This window comes from Erythrolamprus reginae, chromosome 2 (genome assembly GCF_031021105.1).
Source record: "Erythrolamprus reginae isolate rEryReg1 chromosome 2, rEryReg1.hap1, whole genome shotgun sequence".
NCBI classification, from domain to species: domain Eukaryota; kingdom Metazoa; phylum Chordata; class Lepidosauria; order Squamata; family Dipsadidae; genus Erythrolamprus; species Erythrolamprus reginae.
The window spans coordinates 171,667,657-171,693,944 of record NC_091951.1 but is presented as its reverse complement, the minus strand read 5'-3'; the positions used below and the strand labels follow the sequence as shown (position 1 = coordinate 171,693,944).

The following is a 26,288-nucleotide window of genomic DNA, read 5'->3' as shown; positions in this document are numbered from 1 at the left end:
CAATAGTGGAAAAGCCAAAATCAACTCAGTGGCAGTTCTGACTCTCTACTGCAAAGATGGCTGCATGAAATGGCCTCGAATAGCCAGCGCTTCTTCTGTGTGCCCCGTCACGGAGGTTCTGAGCCCAACTCACCACGTTGACCTTGAAGGCATAGAGAAGGTCGAAGGGTAATGCTGCTAAGAGGTCCAGCACGAACCAGCGGGTCAGGTAGTGTAGGAATATAGCATGGGGATCAAAGACCACCTGCCCTGATTTGCTGACAAACGTTGTGCGAAAATTCAACACGATGTCTACAAAACAATGCAAACAACAACATTAAAAGAATGGTAATTTGCAAGCCTTCTGCAAGCCTTCCTTCCCTGGGTGGCCTTCCAGGTATCCCAAGGTTATAAATCTTACAATTCCTGGTCATAAGAAGTTACAGAACGACACAATTCAAAGGCATCTGGTAGGAAAGGCCAGGCTGCTTAATACTCTCACCAGCTGAGGCTTTCAAGGTGTGAGCCCACCATTGTCTGTTTTTTCTTACAATGCAAATGTCCACCTGAGTGGAAGTCATGGAGTGACACTCACGTACAGCTGAACTCACCCCAAACTGCTCCTTTGCCGGTGAAAGGAAATCACCCACCTAGCTTGTTGGAAGTGAATCAGAAGGCCTGGGAAGGAGGCAAAAAGGGTTCCCTGGAAGCCAGCTGTGAGCAAGAAATCGTCTGACCTGGTCAAGCATGGTCTAGCTCTGTGATGGTGAACCTCTGGCATACATGCCACAGGTGGCAGGTGGAGCTATGTTGGAGGAGACGTGAGGCATTGTCCTATGTCAGCTCCAGCGTGCATGTGTGTGCTGGCCAACTTATTTTAGGCCTTATATTTGGTCATTTTCGCTCTCCCCAGGCTTCAGAGAGGCCTCCTGAAGCCTGGGAAGAGCGAAAAATGACCACATGGGCCAACCGGAAGTCCATTTCTGAATTTCCAAGTGGTCCGTTGGGCCATTTTCATTCTCCGTAGGTTTCAGGAGTCTGTTGTGAGACCTGTGCAAATGCTTGAGGGGCAGCAAGGAGGAGTGCACACTTGTGTGTGGGTTGTGCACATGTGCAGGGTGAGGGCATGGCTGAGATCACGCGTACACTAGCATCCGTGTGCATACCCTTTTGGCATGCAAACCAAAAAAGTTTTGCCATCACTGATCTAGCTCCATGCCCCAGTTCTGATTTGGGACCACTGTTGCCAGTTCCTTAGCAATATCTGACTTTGGAAGCATAGGCAGATGCCATCAGCACTGTGGTGGTGTAATGGTTAGAATGCAGTATTGCAGGCTATTTCTGTTGACTGCCGGCCACCGGGAGTTCAATTCTCACCAAGTTCAAGGTTGGCTCAGCCTTCCATCCTTCCGAGGTGGGTAAAATGAGGAGCCAGATTGTTAGGGGCGATAGGCTGACTCTGTAAACCGCTTAGAATGGGCTGTAAAAATACTGTAACCGGATATATGAGTCTTAAGTGCTGTTGCTATCACAAATCTTCACAGGCTTTCCTCAAAACCAGAGCCTAGCCTTCTTTTGATTCCAGTTGCCAAATTCCCCAATGCAAAATGAGAGTCTTTCTAAGAGTCCCTGCACTCCCCAAACTATTAGGCCCGCAGGGCTTCAGAGTAGATCTGCATGGCTGCCCATCAAGTTCAGTATTAAAGGTAGTGCTCAACCTACGACCGGAATTGGGAAGCAGAATTTCCATTGCTAAGCAAGGCAGTTGTTAAGTGAGTCCTGTCTGATTTTACATTGTTTGTCATGATTCTTAAGCGAATCACTGCAGTTGTTAAATGAATTGGGTGTAAGCGTGAATCAAATCCGACTTTGCTTGTCAGGAGTCAGCTGGGAATCTCACCAGGGGGAAGGAAGGCATGTCAATGGAGACCCATGACCCTGGAATGCCGCCATCATGATAACAACATGCCAGTTGTTAGGTGCCCACATTGTCATTCTGTGACCCTGGGGAATATTGCGATCATCGTAAGTGCAAAGACCCCAAGTCAGACGTCACTTTTTAAAGTGTCGTTGTCATTTCAAGCAGTCACTAAATAAATGATTGCAAGTGGAGGACAACCTGTATTTCCACTGACCAGCAAAAGCTGCTCTCTGATTCTCTTCTATCTTGGAATGCCAGGAATTAAACAGGGGATTGTTTGTATCTTAATCCTGAAGGTTGCCAACATTTACCCCCCCCCCCCACACACACAGGTGCTGATACCTGCCCCCTTACCTAAGATAAAGAGGATTTCAACAGAGAGATCACAGACACTGGGGGGCGCACGAGATGCCTCTGGAAGACCTTCATCCTTGGTGCCATTGAAGCAGACGCTGTAGGGTACCGTGACTGCCACATACAATGTGGCCAGGAGAATCAGTCCATCCCAGCCAGCCTTGAAGGTACCGTAATGCAGCAGAATGAATGGCGACTTGCGAGCAGCGGCCACTTTGTATTCAGGCAAGGCAGGCTTCTCACCAAACACACCCTGGAGAGAAACCAACAAGAGAGATTAAAGGCTCGGAACTGCACGGCTAGGAAATCACTGCCAACAATGGCCAACAACACGGAAAGTGGGGTGGGGGGCAGTGTTCCCTCTAATTTTTGGGGGAGGTGGGCGGAAAAGTATAGTGTCTGAGCGGCAGTCCCTTCGGGACTGGGCAGCACAGAAATAATAAACAAACAAACAAACAAACAAACAAACAAAAAACCCACCCTGTTTTGCCTCAGAGAATTTCAAAATAAAACACTGTACTGTGTGTCTATAACAGTGAGCTCATAATAGGGCAACTCTATCAATATCAAAATGCCACTTAAATAGTTGAGCTAGTTTCAAACTAGATTTTGATTTTCTTTCTCTCTTCCTTACTCCCATTCTTTTTCTTTTTCTTTCTCTTTTCCTTCCTCTCTTTTTTCTATCTGTTTCTCTCTCTTCCTCTCTTCCTCTCTCTCTCCTTCCCTCTCACTCTTTCCCTCTCGGCTTCTGGGCAGATTTGGAAAACTCTGAGTTGATGATGATTTTTAAGTGAGTGATTGCTCACTGCTCAGCTTAGAGGGAATTATGGTGGGGGGTGGGGCGGGATTGAGCAAAGCCTCCCTGCTTGGCGGTATGAGCTGGTAGGCAGGGAGACCCCGAGGAATCCATCAAAGAGAGAAGTTAAGGGCGAGTGAGTGATTTTTGCATCCAATTGGTCCTCCACTGCTTTTTTTGGTTCGATCTTTGGGTACCGTAGTGTGATGGAATGTGCACCTGCAGCATCAGAGGGGGGGGGGGATATTGTGCAAACTTTTAGATCTTCCCCCTGATCAATGAATGTTTTAAGTATGAGTGTTGAATGATTGGTTTGATAGGTTTTACTTTCTTTTAAATTGAATTTAATGGCTGTTTTTAATGTAGTATTAATTGGATTTATATTTATTGTTCTGTTTCTGTATATGCTGTGAGCCGCCCCGAGTCCTCGGAGAGGGGCGGCATACAAATCCAATTAAATAATAAATAAATAAATAAATAAATAAATAAATAAATAAATAAATAAATAAATAAATAAATAAATAAATAAATAAATAAATAAATAAATAAATAAATAAATGAACGAACGAACGAACGAACAAACAAACAAACAAAAAACAAGTTAATAAGTAAGTAAATAAGCAAATAAGTAAATAAGTAAGTAAGTAAGTAAGTAAGTAAACAAACAAACAAACAAACTCAGTGCCTTCCTGCAAAGAGGGTCAAGGGATCAAGGGACGGCACATTTGAATGGAGAAGAGGTTCAGGGTAGCCACACCCTAGAATCTCTCAGGATAGATCCAGTACAGGGATGTCAATCTCAAGGCCCATGGGAAGAATCCAGCCTGTAGGATGCGTTGATTTGGCTCATGGGACCACCTTGGAAACAATGGATTGGCCCATGGTGCCTCTGCCAGCGAAAACGGAGCTCACGGGGGCCACATGCTGCCCTCCTGAGCTCCATTTTTGCTGGCAGAGGGTTGCAGGCGGCCGTTGTAGCCGTTTTTGCTGGCAGAGCACTCAGGCACCTCCAATACGAGTGATATCGAGCTGACCACGCCCTTCCTGGCCACACGCACCTTGGCCCCCTGAGATCAAACACAACCTTCATACAGCCCTCGGTGTTGTGAGATTGCCTTGTTAACCAAGGAATTCTAGAGGATGCAGACTGAGAATATCTAGAGGGGCCAGGCAAGATTTAAAATCTTAAATCCTTCCCAGGATTATTTTTACCCTGATCCAGTAAAGCTCAGAAACATACGCCTCGGTTTCCGAATACAGATCTGCTTCACAAAATTACAGGCTTAAGAAGGATAACTAATTAAAAGTGACTACTACCCATCTGTGACCTCTGGAGGGAAGGGTGTACTGTATTTTGGTTGCACGCTCCAGTAACTACACACTGCTACAACTTAAACCAAATACAAGTACATTCAATGGGGCTACCTGAGATTGCTGATATTTTCTGTGCTTTTCAATTTTTTTTGTTTCAGTATCTGTTTTGATTTTTGTAGTGAATGAACCTGTTCCATATTTAGTTTATGTTTAATAAAGAAATGTTGATTTTTTTAAAAAAAATGAGCCAGCTGTTTCATTAATCAGGGTGAAAAATTGCCCTGGGCAGTAGATTTTGAGTGTTATTTATAAAATCTGTAACATATTCTTGGAAGACAGAATTGTGTATGCTGCTGCATGACTTATTCTTCACAGTTCGCCTTGCTCTGTCCTAAGACATAATGAAAAATACCAATACTGAAGTGAGAATCAATTGCCAATAGGCTGGCTTCTGCAGATGGAATAGAAGGGGCAAAATCATTTTAGACTGGCCTTCATTGCATGTTGTGGTTAGCTCTGGCCCAGCTCCTGCCCCAAGGAATGTGCAGGTGGATGTGGGGTAAACATCCACATGCCGCAGGCCTGTTTTGCTCCCAATGGAATCTGCCGACAAAGCCTCCTCTGACCAAGAAAGTGTGAGTGACAGGGAAGAGGGGAGTTTGGCAGACAGCCCAGGGGAAGATCAGTCATCTGTATCATCCCTGGATTCTGAACAAGAATTAATGGCACATCCACACATGCGTAGTGATGCATAGGAGACAACAACTGAAGGATTATTACAAGAGAAAATGAGGCCACCTGTGGTTGGATGGGGCTGCTGTAATTAGTGCTACAGATAAAAGTGCAACCTGGTGTTTTAGCCTCATGGCAGTTTATCAGATTCATTGTTTCATCAAGATTGTTTCGGCAAGATCGTGGTTTTTGTGCTGTTCAAGATTGTGTGTGGACTCTCTGGACTTTAGAATTGGACTCAATTTCCCAGTTATTGGATGAGCAATTGGACTGCATTTAACCTGTGCCTTGTGTGTACCAGAAAATCCCTTTGACATTTAAAAAGGGAGCTGTTTCTGTTTTTCTATTTATAAAAACTTTTAGGTTTTCCTTTTATCGTGTGGTGTGTGTCTTCCTGGACTAATTACCCTGTAATTACGGGCGGTTGAAACACGCTGGCAGAACAATTGCATCAATTAATATCTAGTTAATCATGGGAGTACAGATAGTCCTTGAGTTATGGCCACAATTGAGCCCAAAATTTATGTTGCTACCTGAAACTTTTGTTAAATGAGTTTTCCTCATTTTATGAGTTTTCTTGCAGAGTTGTTAACTGAATTAGTGCCTTTGTTAAGTTAGCAACATGACTGTTAAAGTGAATCTGGCTTCCCTATTGACTTTTCTTGTCAGAAGGTTGCAAAAGGTGATGACATGATCCTGGGCGTGGCCACCATCATAATAAATATATGAATCATTTGCCAAGCATCTGAATTTTGATCATGTGACCATGGGGATTGTTAAGCATGAAAAATGGTCGCAAGTCATATTTTTTCAGTGCTGCTGTAACTTTGAACGATCACTAAATGAACTGTTGTAAGTCAAGGGTTACCTGTATATAATTTCAGCACTTGTGGTTCCCTAAAAAAGGAGATAGATAAGTGTGCAAGAGCTCTCTGCAGAGAGATGGAAGAAACTTATACGTAAGATCATTTTCTCTCTTGGAGACTTGGAGGGAACATATTAAAAATGCTCACATGTTTTGCTTGTAAGCTTTTGATATTATCTTGGTCAGCAACAGCGGGGGGGGGGGTGAGAGAGAGAAAGAGAGAGAGAGAGAGAGAAGGAAGAGATAAATGATAAAAGTTGGAAAACAAACAAATAAGGAAAAATCAACACCCTGATCAAGGAACTCTCAAAGAAAAAAAATCATACCTCCATCAGCATGGTCAAAACAAGTTTTGTATATAAACAGGAAGCAAACCCCACACTCACTAGCACTGATAGTACCTATTTTGGTAACCAAGCTCAGAGAGCCTCAAGGATTCCAAAAGTTGAGATTCCTGCTTTTTAAAATATTTACCTTGGTTGGCTCTATTAAACGTTAATACTCAGCAATAGCAAATTGTTGAGGAAGTAAGTAATGTCAGCAGTTGTGGATTTTCTAGCAGTTGTTTACCCAACTCTTGCAACCTTGTGGAGAGCCAGGGCCATTTTGTATTGACAGAACTGTTGGGGACTCTTGAAGAATGATGGGATCAGGATCTGCTCCACACTAATGTTCTCAAAACTGAATCCCCGTGGTTCAGGGAAGATCTTGGATTTACTTCAACTTACACATTCCCAGATAGTTATCCTAGTCTCTCTTGGTTACTTTACTACTGATTACTACTGATTTTGGGTCATTTGTGCCTGTTCCCGAAAAAGACCCAGACACAATCATTCAGATGAACATGTTACAAATACTGTGTTTCCCCGAAAATAAAATACAGTCTTATTTTCTTATTTTGGTGGGATGTCTTACTCACTAACGTTAGCACCACTGCAGGTAGGTCTCCCATGCCCTGACACCGGTTGTGCCGCTGCCTGACTTCTGTGGCCTCTTGCAGCCAGATGCCATGTGGTTCATCGGCCGGTGCCGCCGCTTGTAGCAGGAGGCTGTGTGATGTGTTGTGCTATTGTGCGCATGAGCTGCTGCACTGCCACAATGTGCCATCTTGTTGCAAGTGGTGGCACCAGTGGGGCGAACCCTGCAGTGTTCTGCCGTGAGCAGCAGCACTGGCACTGTGCACCATGTGGCGGCCTGCCATCTGCAGTGGCACAACAATGTGTGATAATTATGATAATCTGAGATGGGGTCTCCTCCATGGGAAATCAATCAATGTTGAGGTCCTCCTTCAAACATCACCTTGTTTAAATGACACAGCAAGTGTCCTTTAAGGTCCACAATTTTCTTTTTCTCAGGTCTTTCCCCCCATATTCATTTAATAGTGCTTGTACATGAAGGCACTTTCATTGTAAGATGCTTTGGAAATGTATTTCCAATGATTTCCACCACCACCACCACCCCAAACAAAGTTTGAATAGCTTTTTGTTTCTGCTTTTCGGTATTTCTGATCTTATCTCTTAAACTTTTGAGATTTAATAATAATAAGAATAATTTATTAGATTTGTATGCTGCTCCTCTCCGAAGACTCGGGGCGGCTCACAACAGTAATAAAAAACAATATTATAGTGAGACAAATCTAATATTAAAAAGTAGCATATAAAACCCTATCATATTTAAAAAACCAAACAACACATACATACCAAACATAAAATATAAAAAGCCTATATAAAAACTCCCCCATGCCTGGTGATATAGGTGGGTCTTGAGTAGTTCACAAAAGACAAGGAGGGTGGGGGAAGTTCTAATCTCTGGGGGGAGTTGATTCCAGAGGGCCGGGGCCGCCACAGAGAAGGCTCTTCCCCTGGGGCCCGCCAAACGACATTGTTTAGTCGATGGGACCCGGAGAAGGCCGACTCTGTGGAACCTTATCGGTCTCTGGGATTCATGCGGTAGCAGGCGGTTCCGGAGGTACTCTGGTCCAATGCCATGTAGGGCTTTAAAGGTCATAACCAACACTGCATTTAAAAAAAAATTGAATTGTGAACAAAACGTTTGGCATATTTATATTTATTTATTATTTATTAGATTTGTATGCTGCCCCTCTCCGTAGACTTGGGGTAGCTCACAACAGTAATAAAGAACAATATGTATTGACAAATCTAATAATTTAAAATCTAAAATAGCAATTGTACATTTAAAAAATCTAAAAACAAGGAACCCCAATATAGTGAGTGTCACATTCCTTGTGCTCTGTGATAAGCATTCAGCTCTTTCCCCTCACTCAACCAACTGAGATCCTTTAGGGTCTCTTTACTTCTAGCCACTAAACTTCAGAAAGGTCCATACCACGCACCTTGTGGAGTTTGCGTTTTCCTTTGCCCTGCTTCTGGAGATGTCCTGAGAGGTGATAAAGCACAGCCCGGCTTCGCCGACGATTGGCATTGAAGCCTTTCGCTCCAGCTCGGTAACGTCGCCGTCCACCTAGCAAAAGACAAAGGTTGGATGGTATTGGGTATGTTAAAGCAAGAAGGGTTTGTATCAGGGGTGGGTTCTAACTTAACTTGCTGCTGATTCACTTCCTCCTGCGCCGTGTGGCTACACCTCATGCCTTCTAGCAGCCCTGCATGCCCTAGCATCAAAAAGAGGCTCCTCCTCTTCTCCTGAGTCACTCATCTGCACCCCGAGGGCTACCTCAAAGGGCCACTGTAGCCCTGCAATTGTAAGGACAATCTGACCATGAATACTATGCTTCGTTTGGTCCTGAGATGAAAGCAGGCTGGTGAAATCACAGCAGGGTTTCTAATTGTCAGGGAACAGAATTCTGATCTCTATGTAATTCTTTAGTCTTACAGGGATTGCCCAAAAAATACAGAACATGTACACATGGTCAACATGTTCAGCATGCTGAGATGCTCCTTATTTATTCCCTAAATCAGTAATGGTGAACCTTTTTTTCCTCGGGTGCCGAAAGAGTGTGGGCACACACTATCACGCATGTGTGAGTGCCCACATCCATAATTCAATGCTTGGGGAGGGCAAAAACAGTTTTCCCTGTCCCCCGGAGGCCCTCTGGAGGCTGGAAATGGCCTGTTTCCCAACTTCTGGTGGGCCAGGTAGGCTGGTGTTTTGCCCTCCCCAGGTTCCAAAGGCTTCCCTAGGGCCAAAGGGTAAAAACGTCCTCCCCCATCCCTCTGGAGGCTCTCTGGAAGCCAAAAAAGACCTCCCAAAGCCTCTGTGCGAGCCAAAAATCAGCTGGCCTGCGCACACATGCATGTTGGAGCTTAGCTAGGGCAATGCTTCCATGTGCTACCTGTGGCACCGTGATAGGTTCACCATCACTGCCCTAAATCTTACTGCTAAAATTGTATGAGTACTATGTTTGCTTGGAGCATCCATTACTGTGGAATTTTCAAGCAAAGCTGTAACTCCTTCAATCATAAGAAATACAGAAGGCCTATCGTTCGAGATATTATATATTTTCCTGAAATGGGGGTTGTGTCTATGGTGAACTGCTCTTCTAAATTTACCACCATACAACACGTTGGTAGGAAAATCCATCGGGTTCAGTTCCAAGCTAGGAGAAAGATGCTGAAAACAACGTGGAGGCTGATTGGAACGATGGTTTTTAATGATGAACCGAACCAACAGCACTCCTGGGTCAGCTGACCAACTAATGAGTACATGGGTTTTTATAGGTTTCAGAGATGCTGCTAGGGCAGTGGTGGGATTCAATTTTTTTTACTACCGGTTCTGTGGGCGTGGCTAGGTGGGTGTGTATTGGTGCGTGTAGCAGGGAAAGGTTATTGTAAAATCCCCATTTCCTCCCAATCAGCTGGGACTTGGGAGGCAGAGAAAAATGGGGGTGGGGCCAGTCAGAGATGGTATTTACCAGTTCTCTGAACTACTCAAAATTTTTGCTACCAGTTCTCCAAAACTGGTCAGAACCTGCTGAATCCCACTTCTGTCTAAGGGGGTTGTGCAATATCGAAAATATACTTTAGAAGATTGTGCAATGTAGTCAGCTCTGTGTCTTCTGCTAAATGGTAGTGGGTTACTCCTATTACGTCTTGAAGGGCCATGTCCTGTTTTTCTTAATCCCATGACCCTGAAGCTGTAGATAGGCTGGCCCAATCTTTCTTAATGGGCACAAAGTATCCGTATGGGAGGTGGGGGGTGGGGGGTGGGAGGCTTTTAAGAAAGACTGAGTCTGCTTTGTCTTTAAGAGCATGTTTCTCCATTTTATTTTATTTGATAGATTTATATTTCTCCCTTTTGGGAAATATAATATTCTGCTTTTTAATATTTCACAAAATATTTCATTCTTGTGGGTGGAGGGCTTCCTGCTACACCAGAATGATCATTATCAAAACATTACACTATTAAAAGGGCTCAATTCTGCAAAGGCTGACAATACACGAGGATCAATGGGTATCAATAAAAGAACAATTAAAAAATCAGGAGGGGGAGGGGGGAACAGAAAGTGCAACATTTTCACATCATGTTCATACTTTATAAAGAAATGAAGACAAGTGCAAATAGATTGATTTAACTGCATGGATGGCTAATTAGTGAATGCTCAAGTTCCACTAGTAACTTCATACGGTGTTTGGTGAATAATACGCAGCGATATGCCAAAGAACAGCTTTCTGGCAGATCTCCTCTGTCTGCAACAATGCATGACATGTCAACAGATTCATCAGCCCTGAGATGAGGAAGCTTCTTCTATTCGGGTTCTGTATTCCAATTGGGAAAGGCCTAGGATCCCTGCCAGCAGACTGAGTCTTCAGCTGTGCTGCCATGAGGTCCTACAAGTCTTTCCTTGGCATCTGACGCAGCTTTATTTACCAAGCTCCCTTCACTCCATTTCATTTATGCGCCCCTGAACATTTGTTTGCCGAATGCTTGACTCTCGTTTTGAGAGCCATGCGTGGATTAAAAATCACAGGGTGGTAACCAGAAGGAGGAGGAGAAAACACTGCTGCTATCATCATGATCACCATCTTCATCATCATCGTCATCATCATTCATCATCATCACTATCATCGTCATCTTCATCATTATCATCATCACCATCATATTCATCATCATTACCATCATATTCATCATTATCATCATCATATTCATCATCATCACCATCATCTTCTTCATTATCATCATTATCGTCATTGTCATCATCATCTTTTTCATCATTATCATCATCATTATCATCATCTTCATCGTCGTCATCATCATCGTCACTATCACCATCATCATCAACACTATCATCATCGTCGTCATTGTCATCTTCATCATCATCTTCTTCATCATTTATTTTAAAACAATATTTTTATTAGTTTTTTAAATGTTACACACACAGACTGCACATCATACAACATAAAACAGTGCCCTGTGAAGGTGCACCCACCACCTAACAACATACATACCCCACCACCAATTGGAGGGTCTGTACAAACATCTTTAACATTCTTCTAAGTTAGGATCTGCATTTTATTTACATATCAAAGAGTGATTCTAATTTTTTATTTATGGCTAGATCACAAATTCTACTTGTCATATAACCTCTCACCATGTCCCATCGTTCCATCAGTTTCTTCAATTTATTTTCATTGTACATATTCATCCTTACCTCCATAATTTCAAAGTGAATGTGGTCCACCATGCACCGATACCAATTCTGTATCGTCCATTTTGCTGTTTCTTTCCAACCCAATACAATGACTGCTTGAGTGCTTTCCAATGCTGCTACTTTTATTTCTCTAAATTCTCTTAAATCTCCCTTTTTTACTAGTACTGACATTTCTTTTGTGATTGTCCAGTTAATATTTAACATCCTGTTCATTTCATCTTGTACTTCTTTCCAAAAATTCTGTACTACTGAACACTCCCAGAACATATGCATAAAAACTCCTCTCTCTTGACATCCATGCCCTTCCCCTTCTTCTGAAAATATACAAGTTGTGTTGGTGTATAGTACCACTTATGTAAAATTTTCCTTCTCATTTCTCTAACTCTTGTATTCTTTATTTTCTGTATATTTTCAACTATATCCTTCATCTCTCTTTCGTCTATTTGTAATTCATTTTGCCACCATCTTGTTAATCCTTTTATCACACCCTCTTCCGCCTGTGATAACATTCTATATATATTACTTGCTTGTGCCTTTATATCATCCCTTTTTTCTTTTAATATTTTCTCTAAGTGAGTTTCTTCTCTTAATAATGCTTCTTTATTCTCCCTTTCATACAAATATTTACTTATTGCGTTTATCTGCAACCATCTCTGTTGGCCCAACCACCTTTCTAAACGAATTCTACTGACTTTTCCATCCTTCTCATATAACTGTTCTATTCTGGTTATCCCTTTATCATTCAATTCCTTTATAGTTTTATTTAAATTGGTTTCATTATCTCTGTTTAACACATGCAACGTTGACAGCTTTGATCTCCTTATTCCCATTTTCCCAGCCATTTTGACCAGATTTCTAAAGTCCCCTTTAAAGGGTCCGTTAATTTATTGATTTCCTTTTTATTCCATTTTATGAATAACAGCTCTCTATTTTCAATTTTGTTAATCTCTTTTTCCAATCTAACCCATTTATTGTTCTCTAATATCTGCAAGTCCATTAATCTTTCAATTTGAAATGCATCTCTATATAGCTCCAAACTAGGGCTTCCCCATCCTCCATCTTTTTCATTAGCAATCAGCCATTTTTTCCTTATTCTAGGTCTTTTATTCTCTTCTATCCAATAATTCAATTTACTATCCCATTCCCTCAATTTTGCCCCTGAAAAGGTGTCTGGTAAAACCTGAAATAAATACATCATTTTTGGGATAATCATCATTTTAAGTGCTCTTATCTTTGCTATCCTTCTTAATGTTTTATAGAAACATAGAAACATAGAAGACTGACGGCAGAAAAAGACCCCATGGTCCATCTAGTCTGCCCTTTTATCTTTCCAACTCTTCATCTGTTTTAACATTTTCTTCCACATCAGGTTATAATTAACCTTCACTATTTTATTTGGATTTTTTAATAACCATACTCCCAAGTATTTCATTTTTTACACCCTAATTTCAGTCCTGAAAGAACAGTTTTTTCCCCGAACGCCATCACTCTACTAAACAAATAATTCCCTCAACATTGTCAGACTTTCTACTAAATCTGCATTTCTATTCTACTAGTTTTTCTCATCATTCCTATCATCCTTTTCCTCCCATGTTGACTGTATGACTGTAACTTGTTGCTTATATCCTAAGATTTTTATTAATATTGCTTCTTCATTGCTTATTTGACCCCTATGACAATCATTAAGTGTTGTACCACATGATTCTTGACAAATGTATATTTTATTTTATGTATGCTGAGAGCATATGCACCAAGACAAATTCCTTGTGTGTCCAATCACACTTGGCCAATAAAAATTCTATTCTATTCTATTTCTAATCTCAATTTGCTCTTTAGGACCTGTATTCAAACAGATTATCTCTGATTTTTCCATATTAACTGATTGTCCTGACTGTTGTTTAAATTCCTGTAGTATAATCATTATTTTTTTAATCATTTCAATTGGAGTCTCAGTTAATATAATAGCATCATCTGCAAAGAGATTTAATTTTAATTCTAATTTTCCAATTTGGTATCTTCTCCAGTTTTTCCCCCTAATTATCTTGTTGGCTAGCACCTCTATTGCCATTGCGAATAACATTGGAGATAATGGGTAGCCCTGTTTAGTGCCGTTTTGAATTTTAACTTTTCCCGTTCTATGTCCATTAACTCTAATGTAGGCTGTATTTTCTTTATATACTCCCTTTATAATTTCACAAAAATTATCTCCCATATTTAAATCCTTACATAACTGATATAAGTAATTATGATTAACTTTATCAGAAGCTTTATACACATCTAATTTTAAAATTCCCAGTTTCCTTTTAGTAACGGTAGCATGGTGTAACACATTAACAACATTCCTTATTGGTTCATAAATTTTCCTTCCCTTTACAAATCCATATTGATCTTCTCCAATTATCTTTGGTAAAATATTTTTAATCCTATTAGCTAATACCTTCATAAATATTTTATAATCCTGATTAAGCAAACTGATGGGACGATAGGAACCTGGATCCCTCAAATCACGATCTGGTTTCGGGATAGTTATAATCTCTGAGGTCTTCCATGTCTGTGGAATATTAAAAGTTTGAAACACAATCTTAAACAACTTCCCCAAATGCGGTGTTAATTCATTCATAAAAGTCTTATAATATTCTCCTGTAAATCCATCTGGACCTGGTGCTTTGGCAGGTTTTTAACCCTTTAATAACTCTAATTATTTCCTCATTTGTTATTTCTGCATTCAATATTTGCTTATCATTTTCTTCATCATGATCATCATCACCATCATCTTCATCATTATCATCATCACTATCATCATTGTCATCATCATCCTCTTCATCTTTATCATCATCATCATCTTCATCATTATCATAATCGTCATCATCATTATCGTCGTCGTCATCATCGTTGTCATCATCATCATCATCTTCATCATCTTCTTCATCATCATCATCATCATCATCATCATCGTCGTCGTCATCACCATCATCATCTACATCATCGTCATCATCATTGTCACCATCATCTTCTTCATCACTATCATCACCATCATCTTCATCACCATCATTATCATCATCATCCAACATTGGAAGAAGGAAGACATTCCTTATTGATCTCACCTCCCAGGTATGTGGCAATACAATTCCCATCATGCCATAGCCAGCACGGACAATGGGGCATGTGGGAGTTGTATTCCAAGGTCTCAGGAGGCCACGAATTGGTGCCCTCCTAGATAAGGTTGTACCCCAGTTTACAAATGTTTCCTTTACTCCACCTCCTCCCCACCCCAGCCCCCTCCATCACTAGCTTCATCTCACCTCCTTCCTTCCAGGTGTCTGCGGAGGCTCTGGTCTTGGTCTCTGTGATGTCTTTGTGGGAGACTAGAAAAAGAGCCACTTCCCCCTTTTCATTCTTGATAGGCACCACATCCAAGAGACACCAGAACGGGACACCTAAAAAAACAAGGAGCCTTGTGAGTTGATGATTCTGGGATGTGCGTCAGGGGATGAACTTGTCCACTGCCACCCCTGACATCATCTTTGTCTGCTGTTGCAAACACGTTGCGGAGACCTAGGAAATGGCGGGAAAGAAAAGCAGGTCGGCAACGCTTCACAGAAGGCTGGGTGTAAAAACATGTGACTTTTCTGAGCAAAGAGGTTGCTGCTCCCAGGTTCTGAAAATCCCAAGTAGGGGAGAGCCAGCTTTCCTCCTGCTTTCCTTTACTTCCTGTACAAGCAAGGAGCCCTCTATTCAGACTGGCTTTTGACCATCAAGGTCGCACATGTTATGCTGTGCTAAATAGGTGCTATCTGTGCCCTTATATACTTTTAATTTGCACATCAAAGTCTTATTAGCTGATTGATGGTGAACTTTAATCATCCTCATAAATATGGCTGTGTGAGCACTTTTGAGCACACCGAGGGTGAAGGTCCAAATAGGGCTGCAACTGGTGCACCAGGTGGACCTGGGCAAATCACCCCCCTCACCATAGCTGAAAGATGGTTCTCTAATGTAAGCTGTGGATCGAGGAGGACGCCCAAGTTGCGAACCCTCTCTGAGGGGGTCAATAATTCCCCCCCCAGGTTATTGGATGGATAGATGGGATTGTCCTTGGGAGGCAAAACCCACAGCCACTCCGTCTTATCAGGGTTGAGTTTGAATCTGTTGACACACCTTACTCTCTTAATCCCTTCCTCTCTTTTTTCTCTCTCTTTCTCTCTCTCTCTTCCTTCCTCCTTGTCTATTTCTTTCTCTCTCCCTCTTTCCTCCCCCTCTCTCTTTCTCTCTCGTACATAGGGCCGTCGATAGGCCGGTACTACTGGGAGTGGTGTCAGGGGCCCGGCCAAATTGAAAAATGGGGGGGCCCGGTGCACGCCAAAAACTCCCCAACCCCGATTGCGATGAACTCTGCCTCTGTGGAGCTTCTCCGACAGCGGCCCGCACCTTCTTCCCACCCCCGCGAGGAAAGAAGGCAGGGAGGTTGGCAGACAGGCAGGGAGCCCCGATGGCAGCCGCGGAAGGAGGAGTCACTGTGGGGGTGTCTTGGCCCTCCGGAAGCCAAGCCGCGCTGCTGGGGAAGTGGAATTGGGGAAGCCGGGAGAGGGCTGAGCCCGGCCGGCTTCTCCGCCAGCCTTGTGTCCCCCCAAGGATTGCGAGGGCAAGAGAGCCGCGCCTTTCGGCCTCCAGAGGTGCTGGGCCGGGGGTTCGGCGGGGCCGTGAACACCACCCACCGCCCGGAGCCAATGGCTTCTTTTGGGCGGGCGCCGGCTTACTCGCTCGCCTTCCTGCTGCTGGCGCTGGGAGCAGGTAAGCGTGCGCGGCCGGCCGGGTGGGAAGGGCAAGGCGCGAGGGGGAGGCAAGTGGAGATCCCGGTCCCTCTTTTCATGCATCCACTCAGTGAGTCTTTCTTTGGAGTAGCCTTTCTTTCTTTCTTTCTTTCTTTCGTTCTCTCTTTCTTTCTTTCTCTCATTCTCTCTTTCTCTCTTGCTCTTTCATTCTTTTTTTGTTTCTCTTGCTTTCTTTCTTTCTTTCTCTTTCTTTCTCTCCTTCCTTCCCTCCTTCCATTTCTTTCATTCCCACTCTCTATTTTTATTTCTCTTTCATTCTCTTTCTTTCTTTTCTCGTTCTTTCTTTCTTTCCTTCTTTCTTTCTTTCCTTCTTTCTTTCTTTCCTTCTTTCTTTCTTTCTTTCTTCCTTGCATTCCTTCTTTCTTTCTCTCTTTCTCTCTTGCTCTTTCATTCATTTTTTCTTTCTCTTGCTTTCTTTCTTTTTCTTTCTTTCTCTCCTTCCTTCCCTCCTTCCATTTCTTTCATTCCCCCTCTCTATTTTTATTTCTCTTTCATTCTCTTTCTTTCTTTTCTCTTTCTTTCTTTCCTTCTTTCTTTCTTTCCTTCTTTCTTTCATTTCTTTTTCTTTCTTTCTCTCTTTCTCTCTTGCTCTTTCATTCTTTTTTCTTTCTCTTGCTTTCTTTCTTTGTCTTTCTTTCTCTCCTTCCTTCCCTCCTTCCATTTCTTTCATCCCCCCCTCTCTTTTTATTTCTCTTTCATTCTCTTTCTTTCTTTCTTTCTCTTTCTTGCATTCTTTCTTGCTCTTTTTCTTTCTCTCTTTTACCTTCCCTTCCTCTATTTCTCCTTTTCTTTCTCCTTCCTACCTTCTTCCCTCCCTCCCTTCCTTCAGTCCTTCCTCTCTTACTCTCCCCTTTCATAAGTTTCCTTGCTTCCTTCCTCTGTTCCTGTCCCTTCCCCCTTTCCTTCTTTCTTTCTTTCCTTCCTTCTTTCCTTCCTTCCTTCCCTCCCTCCATTTCTTGCTATCCTTCTCCTTCCTCCCTTCTTTCCTCCCTCACTCCCTTCTTTCATTCATTCCTCTCTTACTCTCCCCTTTCACACCTTTCCTTGCTTTCTTTGCACCCTTTCTCTGTTCCTGTCCCTTCCCTCTTTCCTTCCTTCCTTCCCACCCTCCGTCCATTCATTCACCCATTCCTCTCTTGATCGCCTCTTTTACCCTTCCTTCCTTCCTTCCTTCCTTCCTTCCTTCCTTCCTTCCTTCCTTCCTTCATAACTCGTCCTTGACTTTCTTCCCTTCCTTCCAGATGGGAGTGCCCCCTCAAGACACCTGCCCGACTGCTGGTACCCTGCTTTTTCTCTCCCCTCGTCCTTTCCAGCTCCTGCGCCGGTGGCTGCCAGGTGTGGGATCCCCCTCCCCTCTCCCCTCGCTAGAAAGCACATGGTTTTGTCAACAAGGCCTCTTCCAAGAAGGGAGAAGTGCCAAGGAGCCGTAAATAAGCCATGCTCCACCTGACCGATGCCAGGAGGCTCTTTCTTTCCCTCGCCGCTCCCGCTTCTTTCTTTCTCCTGGATGAGTCCACACAATCGGCTTAACCCAGTTCCTGAAATAGCCTATGGCAGTGTTTCCCAACCTTGACAACTTGAAGATATCTGGACTTCAACTCCCAGAATTCCCCAGCCAACGTTTGCTGGCTGGGGAATTCTGGGAGTTGAAGTCCAGATATCTTCAAGTTGCCAAGGTTGGGAAACACTGGCCTATGGGACCGCCTCGCTTGGCGTGAAGCAGGAAATGATCCCCGGGGGATGGAGTGGCTCGGGGACTTAAAATAGTTTTAAAATAGCGGGGGGGGGCAGACACTTAGGCTGTATGGGGCCCCAAAATTCCTGATGGCGGCCCTGCTCATACACCATGCTGCCGCCTCCCCCATTGCAGCTCTTGGGCGGCAGGAAGGGCTTGGGCCTGAGGTGGGCCTGCAGGGGTAGTGGGGCAGGCAGTGAAGTCGCCGCCGCCAAGCATGGGTCAAAGTAGGAGCGGGAAGGCGCCGGCAGCTGCAGGGCGGTTGGCTGCAAGCCTGAGCTCCAGGGCATAGGTACCAATGGCGGCGGCTGGATGCTGTACATGCTGGCGCTGCGCTGGGCCCCAAAGCTTGCCTGCCACTGCCACCAGGGAAGCTCCAGCTGGGTGGGGCGCTGCAGCTGTGGGAGAGGCCACCTCCGAAGCCAAAGGGTTGAAGCTCAGCACCTGCCTGGAAGGGCTGTGCGTGCCTTTGGCTCAAAACCTTTTGCAAACTTTGTCAGGCTTTGAGACTGGGTGCGTGTAGGGAACCATCTCCAAATTCGGGATATTTTTTAACCACCATGGGAAGTGGGAAAAATCATTCAAAAGCGGGACTGTCCCGCTGAAATCGGGACGCCTGGTCACCTTACTCTTGCACCAACCTGGAAGCCAAAAATGGGTGAGTTGGGTGGGGTGCATGCAGTGGTGGTTCACGTGAACATGCTCAGGGATGGGGAATCACCAGTGAAGGGCTACCAAAATTTTGACTACCACACTGTGGGTGTGGCTTATGCAGGACGCCCTGCATTTTCTTTCAACATCTTGGGTGCTGTGTGGTGGAGCTCCATTTTGCTACCCCACTGCATTCACCACCACCACCCGTCCAGGCAGTAGCCCACCCCTGGGAATCAGACATGGATGTGCGTGTTGGGTACATGCAGGGGGGGGTACACATGGTTGCACATATACATGCCTGCTGTGGCATGTCCAGATGCGCACTTGCAGCACACAACGGGAAAAAGGGAAGCCATCTCTGATCTAGGAAGAAATTTTTCTCTGTTGTGACTCCCGCCCTATGGAACATCTTGCCCCGTTAAGTGAGGCTGACCACCCCCAACTCTTCTTGCCTTTTGGAACTGGCATGGAAGACTAATCTTGGGGGTTGCTTGAGGGTGTGTCTTCGATCATTTTAATTCGGGTTTTTTTTAAACTATGCCTTTTTATATGGCTTTATAGTTTTCATGTGTAAACCTCTCACTCTGATAGCAAACTAGGCAGTATATCACTTTAATAAATAAAATAAAATGGCCTTTCTATCTCATGTTCTACTGTGAGTTGTATTGTGACCTGGTTTGGTGAGAAGAAAAGCAGGAAGTGAACGAAAGAATCAGCATTGAAACTCCTAGAAATAAATTCTGGTTTCATTTCTATTGTTGTAAGAGATGCTGAACTAGAAAAGAAAAAAAATTAATACTGCTGCATATGGAAACGGGGGCAAGATTATTGTTATGCACAAAGAAGATGAATGAAATACCCACAGTAGAAGATAGGATTGTAAAATGGATGGAGCTCGCAGACATGGCAAAGCTATCCAATTTGGTCAGGGGAAAATGAGAAAGATTTTTTAAAAAATCTAGAAGCCTTAAAAGGACTTTTTGTTGAAATGAGGAAAGACTGAATTGATGATTTGTGGATTTAGGGAGAAGGAGAAACAATAAGATGGCAAGTACTTGGTAGAAAAGGGTGGAAGTCATAACGAAGGTTCCTTTTTCTGACTTTCTATTTTCCTTTTCCTGTTTTGGTTTCTTTGCACCTTTGTCACTGATTTTTTTTCCTTTACTTTCTTTTCCATTTTCTTCTCAAATTTATTGGGTTTAATCCATCAATTTAATAAATTATTAAGTTTATAACTTTAATGAAGTGTGTGTGTGTTGGTGTTTGTGTGTGTTGGTGGGTATATTATTTTATTATTATTTATTCTTTGTCCAATATACAATACATATGAAGGAGAATAGACATTAAGTAATATATATAATGATAGAAAGTAAGAAAGAAGAGGGGTTGGAGGAAAGGAGAGAAAATGTATGATATATGAGATAAGGAAAGAAGATTGGACAGGGGACGATAGGCAAACCAGTGTATATAAATGGACCCACTGTGGCATACATGCAGTGAAGGGCTAACAACATTTTTACTACCACATTGTGGGCGTGGCTTATGCAGGACGCCCTGCATTTTCTTTCAACACATTTCAGTGCAAATTGGGTGCTCTAGGGTGGAGCTCCATTTTTGCTACCCCACTGCGTTCCCCCCATCCGGGAATTCGGCCACCCCTGCAGAAATGTTTATTAGCATGGTGATATCCATGCTCCACTTGCTGCCCCAATGTTGGTATCTGCTTCTCACGGTTATTGAATAAATCTCTCCTCTATCTATTGGCCTCCTTTACTCCTTGGGTATTTCACCCAATGAGAATTGTTATTCCACAACATGGCACTCACCATCTGCTCTTAAAACATCTTTGGTGTTCGCGCAGAAGTGGGAGGGTTGGTGTGAACAAATCTCAGCATGCATGTAGGTGTGTGACTACGGGCATTCCTAAGCAGGCTAAATAAAATAGCAGTCTTTCCCCCTCAACTCAGAACGGCTTCCTCCTTGGCAATGGAGAGAGCCACAGACCCAGGATATATAGGAGAGACAGGCTATCTGTCCAATCCAGGGCACTGGTGTTGGGATGCAGAGGCTGCCTTTGAGCCTATCACACATTTGCAGTTGAAACCAAAACCAGGGAGCAGAGGAAGGTTCTGGAAAGCCGCTCCTGTTCATGCTAGACGTGAGGGAAAGAAATTGCTCTAAGGCCCGCATTCAATGTTCTTCACACTTGAAATGCTTCCAGAAGGAACTCTGCTGCAAGAGGTCCAGATAGAAAAAGACAACAACAATAACAGCACTGCCATTTTTCACAGATGGGTAGAATAGGGGAGCAGAGCAGAGCAACTTGTTTGGCCAGCCCGAGCCACTAACATTCGTCTGCTGCATATTATTAAAAGATCTTCTTTTCAACCTAATTTTCTCTCAAGCAATATTCATAACGCAAAACACACACAAGGGGGGAGGGAGGCAAGATTATTTAGGGGACTGTCTTCTGCCTCATATACCTCAGCAGCCAGTTAGGTCTCACAGAGTTGGCCTTCTCCAGGTCCCGTCAGCTAGGCAATGCCGCCTGGTGGGGCCTAAGGGAAGAGCCTTCTCTTTGGTGGCCCCGGTCCTCTGGAATCAACTCCTTCCAGGGATTTGTACCGCCCCCACCCTCCTGGCTTTCTGAAAGGCTTTAAAAACATAATAATAATAATAATAATAATAATAATAATAATAATAATAATAATATTGGAATTGACAAAATCTCCATCTGTCAATTGCAAAAGGCCGCTTTATTGGGATCGGCAAACATAATTCGCCACTACATCACGCAGTCCAGGGTGCTTGGGAAGCGCCCGACTGGTGATGAAATACGAAATCCAGCATAGTGATCTTGTTTGCTGTGTTGTATTGACATAATAATAAACATAATAATAAACATAATAATAAACATAATAATAAACATAATAATAAACATAATAACAAACATAATAATAATAATAATAATAATAATAATAATAATAATAATAATAATAATAATAATAATAAATTAGATTTGTAAGCCGCCCCTCTCCGAAGACTCAGGGCAGCTCACAGCAACAATAAAACAATACAGAAACAAATCTAATAATTAAAACTGTAGCTAAAACCCAATACCTTAAAAAAAATCGATAGTACTCACCTTTGCCGGCAGGCTTGTGGCCTAGCACTGGCCAATGATTGGAATATACATGGGATGAATGTGGATGATTATTTTAATGTATTGGGGTTTTAGATCTGATTTTTAAACTTGGATTTCTTATACATTGTATTTTGTACCTATTTTGTTCTGAGCCTCCCTGAGTCTGCAGAGAAGGGCGGCATAAAAATCTAATTAATAAAATATTTTTTTTAAAAAATAGACAGACAAACTGACTTTCTTGAATGATCTCCTTCAACTTCAACTTTCCACTCCCTCAATACAAGCGGTTCCTTTTGCAATTCAAACTATGTTCTCAGAAACCGGACTCACCACTTTTCCTGTAGAGGATGAGCTCAGCTTTAAATTCCTTGCGCTCGTCGAGGGCTTTGCGGATCTGGGTGCGCACCAGCTCACTGGTGTCAGGCCCGTAGAGGAAGTTGCAGGCACAGCAGCGTTGCATGACTTCAGCCCTGGAGAAGCCGGTCAGTTCGCAGAAGCCATCAGAACAGTACACCACTGGGAAGGCTCCCCGGACTTGGGCGTTGCCCAGGACAAAATTACTGTCTGAAGAGAAAAAGGAAAGAAATGATGATCGCTAGCCTGGCTATCCCAGCTATCTCAGAAAAAAAATCACTTAATAATATTAATCAACCTGGTGTCCACTGCAACTGGGTTTCCCAACCTTGGCAATTTTGAGACATGTAAGTGATTGGCTCCTATGGGTATGGTCGGGTACACAGAACCGGTAGCAAAAGTTTGATTTTTTTTCCTTTCTTTCCCTTTTGGGCTCTGGGTATATTTTTTCTATCACAGTAAATGAGGTTGAATGTGTATAATTTTAGAAGAGCTGTGCGTGCGTGTGTGTACATACACTTTATATATTAGATAATGTATATTTTTGTGTGCCTGTGTATAATATGTATGTACACATATGGCATATATACATAGAATTAAATAGTATATTTTGGATGTTCAGTAATAGTAAATAGATAGGGAAATTGTATCGCTTTGAGGCGAGGAGAGGCCAGGCACCTTAACCCAAACCCTTGACATGAGTAACGTCTAGTTGGCCACAATTAAGCCAGTCACATGACCTTTAAGCCACCACATCACAGTAACGTGATCGTCAAGTCACTCCCATCTTGTCACATGGCTGGCAAGCCACACCCACAAAATAAACCACGCCCACAGTGTGGTAGTAAATTTTTTTTGCAGCCCTTCACTGCATGTAGACTTCAACTCCCAGAATTCCCAAGCAAGCATGGCTGCCTGAAGAATTCTGGAAGTTGAAGTCCTGTGTCTTAAAGCTGGGAAACCCTTGCTCTATAGCTAGGGTGTCAAACTCAGGCCCACAGGCCGGATTTCTCACATATTGGCCACTCCCACCCAGATTTTAGCAAAGGGGTGAAAAGTTGCAATACGTCACGTGATGACAATGTGACGACACAAGTTTGACACCCCTGCTCTTTTAGCTTTGATCTTTGAGACACCAACTTTCAGGACTCTTACCTAAATATTGATATTGAATTGTAACTATTGAAAAGCCCTGGTGTACTTTATTCCCCAGGACACAATGCTTGAATTAATTAGGACAAGCTGTAAATTTTTTGAAAGGCGTAGCTTGAAGCAAGCATTCACGATGATTAGGTCATGATTAGAATTGATATCTTGAATCCTATACTGTATACACTTAGCAGTAAATCCCATTGAAATTAATAGGATTTACTTAATTTTTGGTATATATTAGATTTCACTATATACCACATTTCTTAGTTTTCCAGGATATTTGTAACCACACTACATATTTATTAATAATGACATAAATACTGTTAGCACAACACTGCTAAAACAACTGCTACTGCTAAACGCAATCCCACCAAAATTGGGATGACAGAAGGCAAGAACCTTATTTAACTGCTTTCATTGTGATCCCAATGAACATTTTCTCCACCTCACCCAAACTATTTGCACAGGGAGTCTCTGCTCACCGTCACACATGCCCTCATCACCTCAAGGTTCGACTACTGCAACATTCTCTACACGGGGCTACCTCTGAAGAGTGTTCAGAAACTTCAGATCTTGCAGAATGCGGCCGCGAGAGCTATCGGAGGGCTTCCCAGATACACCCATGTTTCATCAACACTCTGTGGTCTGCACTGGTTGCCAATTAATTTCTGGACACAAATCGAGGGGTTGGTAATGACATGGCAGCAGACCAGAATACCTATGGGACCGTCATCTGCCGCACGAATCCCAGCGGCCGATTAGGTCCCACAGAGTTGGCCTTCTCCGGGTCCCGTTGAATAAACAATGTCATCTGGCGGGACCCAGGGAAGAGCCTTCTCTGTGGCGGTCCTGGCCCTCTGGAATCAAATCCCTCTGGAGATTCGAATTGCCCACCCTCCTCACCTTTCGCAAGATGTTGAAGACCCATTTATGTCACCAGGCATGGGGTAATTGATGTATCCCCCTTTTGGCTAGTAAGATTTATGTGCGGTTATGATTAGGTAGTATTAACTGTTTTTAAATCATAGTGGTTTTTTAGCTATAGTTTTAATTATTGGATTTGTACTACAATGTTTATTGTTGTTGTGAGCCACCCTGAGTCTTTGGAGAGGGGCGGCATACAAATCTAGTAAATTATTATTATTATTATTATTATTATTATTATTATTATTATTATTATTATTATTATTATTTAAGAAAGCCTCTTGAAGCCTGGGGAGGATGAACATGGCCTACCCCGCCCTACAGAACGCTGAAAATTCCCCTGCAGCATCACAAAATCCAGAAGTGGGGTTTCTCATGGAGGGGAGCCTCAGGGGAATTCCACCAGCGAGAAAACGGGCGCTTCGGCTGGCAACGGAAGTCCGGAGGTGGGGCATCCCAGAGACGGGGGCAGGTTCGTAAGGTGAAAATAGTTCCGAAGAAGAGGCAAAAAAATCTTAAACCCCGGGTTCGTATCTCGAAAAGTTGATATGACGAGGGGTTCGTAAGATGAGGTATCACTGTACTTGGAATACTGTGTTCAGTTCTGGAGACCTCACCTACAAAAAGATATTGACAAAATTGAACGGGTCCAAAGACGGGCTACAAGAATGGTGGAGGGTCATAAGCATAAGACGTATCAGGAAAGACTTAATGAACTCAATCTGTATAGTCTGGAGGACAGAAGGAAAAGGGGGGACATGATCGAAACATTTAAATATGTTAAAGGGTTAAATAAGGTTCAGGAGGGAAGTGTTTTTAATAGGAAAGTGAACACAAGAACAAGGGGACACAATCTGAAGTTAGTTGGGGGAAAGATCAAAAGCAACATGAGAAAATATTATTTTACTGAAATAGTAGTAGATTCTTGGAACAAACTTCCAGCAGACGTGGTTGGTAAATCCACAGGAACTGAATTTAAACATGCCTGGGATAAACATATATCAATTATAAGATAAAAATACAGGAAATAGTATAAGGGCAGACTAGATGGACCATGAGGTCTTTTTTTGCCGTCAGTCTTCTATGTTTCTATGTTTCTACTAGAATGGGTTACCATTTCCTTCTCCAGTGGATCACATTTTTGTCAGAGCTCTCTACTATGACCTGTCCATCTTGGATGACCCTGCACAGCATCGCTCATGGCTTTATTGAGCTACATGAGCCCCTTCGCCACGACAAGGCAGTAATCCATAAAGGGATTAAAAAGAAGAATGGGACAACAGAGAACGAGGTGCCTGGATGCAGTTTAAATGGATTCTGAGGGATGATAGAGGACAGGAAGGCCTGGAGGAACGTTGTCCAAGGGATCGCGATGGGTTGGACACAACTTTGCAACTAACAACAACAACAACAACAATCCTTTATTATTTTTTACAAATAGATCGAAACAGCAAACATATCCGAAATACCTTGTCCTCCTATTTTCTCCACCCCAACAATCCTGTTAGATGAGTTAGTCTGACAGAGATTGACTAGCTCCAAAATTACCCAGATTACGGCTGTCAGGGGTAAGGCAGGATTAGAACTCCCAGCCTTCCAGTTTCTAGCCTGGTGCCTTCACCACTAGACATCTTGGCTGAGGCAGGGATTAGAAACATAACTCTCCAAGATGACTGGCTATCAGCTGCAGTCTTGGAAAAAAATGGGAGGAGAGGTGTCTCAGGATGCCCTACATGCCTCATTCCCCTTAGAACTAAGACGCCTTAAACAAGATCTAAGTATTGCCCACAAGATCATATGCTGCAATGTCCTGCCTGTCAACCACTTCAACCACAACAACACAAGAGCACATAACAGATTTAAACTTAATATTAACCGCTCCAAATTTGACTGTAAAAAATATGA

The 26,288-nt window shown here is 42.9% G+C and overlaps 1 protein-coding gene across 1 annotated transcript in view; it reads right to left on the bottom strand.

Moving 5' to 3' along the window:
* The window catches only part of KCNH3 (potassium voltage-gated channel subfamily H member 3), a 104,343-nt gene that overhangs the window by 22,838 nt on the left and 55,217 nt on the right, over positions 1–26,288 (bottom strand). Inside the window, 5 exon segments of the mRNA XM_070735997.1 lie at positions 134–291; positions 2,255–2,507; positions 8,315–8,442; positions 14,890–15,024; positions 22,284–22,517. Coding sequence (XP_070592098.1) covers positions 134–291; positions 2,255–2,507; positions 8,315–8,442; positions 14,890–15,024; positions 22,284–22,517 — 908 coding nt within the window.